Source organism: Wyeomyia smithii, chromosome 3 (assembly GCF_029784165.1).
Source record: "Wyeomyia smithii strain HCP4-BCI-WySm-NY-G18 chromosome 3, ASM2978416v1, whole genome shotgun sequence".
NCBI classification, from domain to species: domain Eukaryota; kingdom Metazoa; phylum Arthropoda; class Insecta; order Diptera; family Culicidae; genus Wyeomyia; species Wyeomyia smithii.
Window position 1 is genome coordinate 25484514 of NC_073696.1, and position 6102 is coordinate 25490615.

Consider the following 6102-nt stretch of genomic DNA (forward strand, 5'->3'; position numbering starts at 1 on the left):
CGGACGCTATCTTGAAAGAATTCTGGACGGACTGACCAAAAACATGGATATATTCGGCCCCTTTTGGTGCCTCGAAATTTTGTTACAGAAGCGGCTAATTGAATTTTCTGTTTTATTACAAAATGCTGCTGCTAGCGGATAAAACCTTGCTAATATGCATCTGTTTGTTGGTGTTAATTTTACGACAGCGGCCGGCGCCCCATCATTTTGATTCCAAAACTGCACCAGCGACATGCGGATGCTAGGTGATAGCAGCTGAAAGGAGGAAAGACAAGAGTACCGGTCATCTCGTGCCGGTTTTACTCGTTATGCTGGTGGCTGTTAGTAATAAATGGCTACTGCAAAATACTAAAATGGCTGGAATTCTGGACGAGAATAATCGGAAACTGGTACCTTTTGGAGCCACGAAATTTTGTTACAGAAGTTTTGTAAAAGAAGCGTTGCAATTCCCTCTACTATTTGCTTCAATGGAATATTTTTTTTTTTTTTAAGAATACGGTAGTCAACGTCATGCGGTCGTGTCTTGAATACCACCCTCCTACTTTTTTATAAACCGGGAACATAACAGACTTCTTCCAGCAGTCAGGAAATACCGCTTGCGAAAGCGAATTGTTGAATATCATCCTCAACGGTACACAGAGCGCGATGGCACATTTTTTCAGAATAATGGCTGGGATACCGTCAGGTCCAGTGGAAGTTGAAGGTTTCAATTTTGTGGTGGCTTTCAGTACATCTTCATCAGTAAAACATAAGCTACTCAGGTTTACCACGTTATGAGGAACGTCGTGCAGTGCATTCTCCATTTGAGATGTATTTGCAGTAGTGGAACTGAATACGCTTGAAAAGTGTTTCTTGAATAAAGAACAAATACCATCAAGCGTTTCCGCGTTTTCATTCCCAAGAAACATACTGGTAGGAAGCCCACTTTCTTTTCTATTACTGTTTATAAATGACCAGAAGCGTTTTGGGCTTCGTTTGAGCTCAGATTGGGTGCGTAGTACATACTGAGAATGAAGGAAACGATTGTAGATTTTATAATTTTTGCTTGCAGTAGTAAACGAAAGTTTAGTCATTGCGTTTCGTCGTTTGACGTATCTCCGAAGTGCCCCTGCCCTTAGTCGTCTTAGCTCACGAAGATGTCGATTAGACCAAACAGGCTTTCGCCGGGGGCGTGATGCCGGTACAAAATTACAAAATTGCTGTTTGAGCGTGTGCGAAAATATGTCAACTAAACTATTGACGTCAGGTGCGCGGCTTAGCAAAGTTTCCCAATCGATTGCAAGTAGAGCCCTCTGAAGTCCATCAAAATCGGTTTTAGAGAAGTTGTATTGCTTAGTTTCAGACAACTCTTCAAAGCAAACTGGCTGCGTGCAAGCTAATGAGACAGAGACTGGTGGGTGATGAGCATCAATGCCAACTAATGGGTCGCATGCTTCGGCAATATTGCAGTTCACAACGGATTCATCGTTGACGAAAACGAGATCAAGGGTGCGATTTCGAGTGTTTTAACTCTGCTTATTTGAGACATGTTGAGTCCATCCAATATCCAATAGTACAACACTGGAACTATTAAAATTCGAATCAGAAGGATCTGCAAAGACGCGACCAGAGTGGCTAGCTTTCCAAACAAGGCCTGGTTGATAATAATCACCGAATAGAAGGTGAGTAGTATGCGTTTGAAGTGAGTCCGTGACAGCAAGCACTGAGTCGATATGATTTTGCATCACAGATGCGTTGTCTGCGATATCGAGGGGGATATATACAACGCCCACACAAATGTTGAGTGATAATCACAAAATTTCCGTTTTGGCATGGATGCAGGTTTTATTTAATAATGGGTAAAATTTCATCCATTTTCTTGAGAATATCCATTTCTCAAAAAAAGTGAAGTTGTACCCAGTTTTTGACGTTTGATTGGTATACCCGTTAATGGGTAAATCGAGTTTACCCATTAAATGGGTTGGCTCACTTTTTGGCGAAATGGTTGAAAATGTACCCATTAATGGGTTTTCTTTTCTTACCGTGTATATTTTTTTGATAAGAAATGTCGAAGAAATGCATATTCCATTGGCTTTTTTTAATTCAATCAGCAGTACTATTGAAAAAAAATCAACATAGAATTTTAACAGCTGTAAGTGATTTTAAGACAAACCCTGCCGTGAAAAAATCATGACACAGAGATGCCACGTCATTTTTCAAATGTCTTCACACACCATAAAAACAATAAGAAATCTTTAAACACGATCCCCACTGAAAGTTAGCGACATTCCAGTGAACACATCAAATCGGGTGCGGTTATTCAACCGACTAAGAGGCTTCCACTAATTCACACGAGCTATAATGTCCTCGAAATAAAGACCTGTCGTCACATTTGGCATCCCTGTTATGACACGTGAACCAGGGTTATATTTTCCGAAAGCCGGCAGCAGAAATGTCACTTTGTGCACTACCTGCACATGTGATAATTTAAAGAAATGAAATTTTTCAATTCAAAAATCAAAGAAAACTTGCAGAGATCTAAGAAAAATTACGTAGTGCCTACTGAAAGGTCGGTCATCAATTAGTATAAGAAAAAGCAGGTATATCTTTTAAGTTAAAACCTCCTTATTTCAAATATTTGAAACGCCACCTGCTTTTCAAACGAATCATGGATATCACTTTCAGAAGCTTATAGCATACCTTCTTTTTAGTTAATTTCATGCTGCTGTCAGGTGCCAATAATGTCAAACTTTAAACCGTCGCGAATTCGCAAATAAACAGTCCGAATCGAATAACTTTTTCTGCTATGTAAGTATTTTTTGTGAAAATGGCAATCCCTCTAGATGCGCGAGAAATCCTTAGCCACTTGAATCAACTTGGCTACCGAAACATTACACCCGAGCAGTTGAAAGAATTTCAAAAAGGTTAGTATCGTGAGGACTGTACATGCTACTATAATAACTTGTTCATTTGACCGTTACAGATCTACGCAAGCTAATCAAATACGACAACCAAATAGGCAGCAATTTTCCAGCTGATCATGGCACCTGGCAGCAAACGGTCCCCCAAATGAACCCTTTTCAACGATTACATACATCAACGACAATTAGCTACGATGCCAAAATCGCCAGCAAAAGATTGAAACAAAAGCGCCAGCATGAAACCAACCCCAGAAGGCAATCTGCAACAACTGCCTCTTCATCGCACAGAACAGAGTTCGAGTCAACCGCTGCTAACCCACAGGGACAGCTTCCTCGAGACGATAAGGAAAACCATCAGCAACAGCAGCACCAACAGGGTCGGAAAGGTCGCAAGCAACAGGAAGAGAAAAATACCGCTGCAAGTAAAATGTGTAAGTGTTGGCCTTTATACCCGACAAAAACATTTAGTTTAAAAATTTCAATTGTTTTTCTAGGGATTCGACCGAGAAGTACTAGTGCTTCTAGAAACCGCAAAAATGATCCGGTTTCTCTGTACCACGCTTATCAGAAAGAGTGGGCGCGCTTCCGAAATCAGCTTCCTGGAGAGAACAGCCACTCGGATCTGAGGTGGCAAGTGCGAACTAAATTGCTTGCCGAAAAGTGACGATTGTAATCGACAGATTATCAATGCGAATGTTCCGTCCCAGAATTAGTTTCAATTTACAAGGCTGATATGTTTTCTCTTTAGCTCTAGACTGACAAGTAAAAATACATTCCATTTAAGAAATTTTACTACCTTTGTTACTTTACCGTTTACCGGTCCACTAAAAATTTCTTCATTAAAGCGCGAGAATCATTTCGATGCAACTGTTCGCTTAACTTGGTTTCAATGTCCCTTGCAGCGCTTTCCGTTAGCACTAAGGTGTTGTGTTTTAGCATCGAGTAGACATTCAGGCCGTAAACCGGCATAAGATTGATGTGATCAATAGCGTCCACCCCGGCAGTAATGTTTCGTGGCATGATGTCACTGCTATCGATGAACAGCACCGAAGGTCCCCATACACGTTCTTGTACCAAATCCCGCAGGTACTGCGGATCATCAGTGGGAATTTCCAAATCTTTCACGATGTGTAAATCATCTTGGGCAAGTTTAATGGACAGTGTCGAAACCAAACCCAACACACGGGTAAAGAACGGCAGCATGTAAAAGTGTGTCGTTGGTGAGCGTGGTCCGTGCGCAATGCCACCGCCCCGCCACAGCGGTGACCGAATTGAACCGTGTCGGGCTCGACCCAAACCCTTCTGAGCCCACGGTTTGCGACCTCCTCCTCGCACTTCGTTACGTGTTTTTGAGTGTGAAAAACTAACGAATCGGTACATCCGCTGCCAGTGGACGTTCTGATGAACGATATCGATTCGTGGGGTAGCTCCGAAAACTTCGCAGCTTAGTTCCGCGATTCCTAGCTTTTGTTCCTCAATGGTGTCGAGATTTTCGATCCAAACCGAGCGCGGAACACGCAATGGACTTACTGCTAGTGGCTGCAGCGGTTGCGGTTGCGTCGAAAGGCAGCCGATCTGCTGCACAGGTGGGCTCAAAACCTTGGCGAAGTTTTGTCCTAGTAACCGCAACATTTTGTGGGTGAAATAGAAACAAAATGTTACGCGATTCGGTCGAATAAAATTAGCGATTTTACTGTAAACACATGCCGGAGATCGAACGGAATGTCAGAAACGTCAGATTTGTCTCAAAGCTTGAACAACACCTTCTTCGAATCGAACCACGAAAAATTGGCAAATCAAAACTCCGCTCGAAACATAGGTGGCAATGGTGCAGGATCTTTGTTGTTGGATTTTGAAGTTTATTATGGCTAGAGGAGCTTGTGCCTCACAAACGCCAATGATATGCAGGATCTTTGTAATAAGGCAATCCATGAGACAGTTGCGATCAGCTGATTTCAGTCTGTTTTCAACTAGGGATGGGCGAACGGCTCACGAGCCATTCATATGAACCGGTTCTTAAAAAAGAGCGAAAGAACGAACGGCTCACGAAAAAGAACCACGGTTCTTTGAGCGCACCAAAACTGTTTGGTTCGCGCGAACCCGAATTTTACCGAGACAACACGAACTGCCAACGTTCGTGAATCATTGTGAACCATGAGCCGTTCATATGAGTCAGTTCAGAACCGTGAGTGAGCGGTTCAGAGCCGCTCTTGCAAAAGAGCCGTTTCGCCCACCCCTATTTTCAACTTATGACAGCTCTATGTATACACTAAATTTTCATTGCTGGAAACCAGCAAAATTTTGCTGATATTCTACATGCTGAAAAATCAGCTATGAAATCAGCAATCTTTCTCGCTGAAACGATCAGCAATTCGAAACGTCAAATTTTGGACACCATTTTGCTGAAAATCAGTTGTTTGAATAGAATTGCTGCATGTTCAGCATTTGACATTAATTTGCTGATGTATCTCAGCAAAAGTTAGAAAACATATACCAGAAGGTTTTTTCGTTTTTTGTTATTTTATTAAAACAAATGTTTTACATTGCAAATATTTATTTTAAAGTTATCTGACTTTAAATCTGAATTATTAGTATGAAAATTCAAATGTCTTCGTAGCCCATCGACATAACCTTCCACTAATTGGTAGCAGAAACAACATAACAGTATGTTGCTCATTATTCCCAATTCCTAGAAAAGACAGAAAATTAACTTATTAAACATTTACTCCTTATCAAAAAATTTTTCTATTTAAGCGCATGCAATGCTTTTTTAAATTCCACATCCATAACACAGAGAACAGACGTTCATCTTATTTTCAAAAGATGTGTAAAAACTTGCAACCGTCATTTACCAGTAAGTGGTAATGCCCCCGCTGTGTGGCGCTCTTGTCACTGACAAACCAAGCACTGATATCGATAAAATATCGATACGGTAATATTTATGCAGTGCAACTGGGGCACCACAAGACAGATGTCGTTAGTGTATTAACGTGTTTTAATTCAAATTTTTACACACGATTTTCAAATTTCTTTATATGAACATGAATGTCTGTTCTCTGTGTCCATAATACTTACGCTTATAAGCTCGTTTTTATTTTTCTATAGTTTCGTAACCTTTTCACGCACAAAATGGTGATTGTTCTAGCAGCTTGACGGATGGAGTTGCCAGAAATTCAGCAATTACCAGCAATTCGCTGATTCC

The 6102-nt window shown here is 41.1% G+C and overlaps 2 protein-coding genes across 2 annotated transcripts; one reads left to right on the forward strand and one right to left on the reverse strand.

The window, feature by feature from the left end:
* The first annotated feature begins 2699 nt into the window (after positions 1 to 2699).
* Positions 2700 to 3681, forward strand: LOC129727977 (uncharacterized). Its single transcript, XM_055686306.1, has 3 exons — positions 2700 to 2903; positions 2963 to 3331; positions 3395 to 3681. The coding sequence occupies exons 1-3, from the start codon at positions 2807 to 2809 to the stop codon at positions 3562 to 3564; spliced, it is 636 nt and encodes a 211-aa protein (XP_055542281.1). The 5' UTR covers positions 2700 to 2806; the 3' UTR covers positions 3565 to 3681.
* On the reverse strand, positions 3674 to 4633 carry LOC129727976 (39S ribosomal protein L4, mitochondrial). The gene has a single exon (XM_055686305.1). The coding sequence runs from the start codon at positions 4530 to 4532 to the stop codon at positions 3714 to 3716; it is 819 nt and encodes a 272-aa protein (XP_055542280.1). The 5' UTR covers positions 4533 to 4633; the 3' UTR covers positions 3674 to 3713.
* Between the last annotated feature and the right edge of the window lie 1469 nt (positions 4634 to 6102).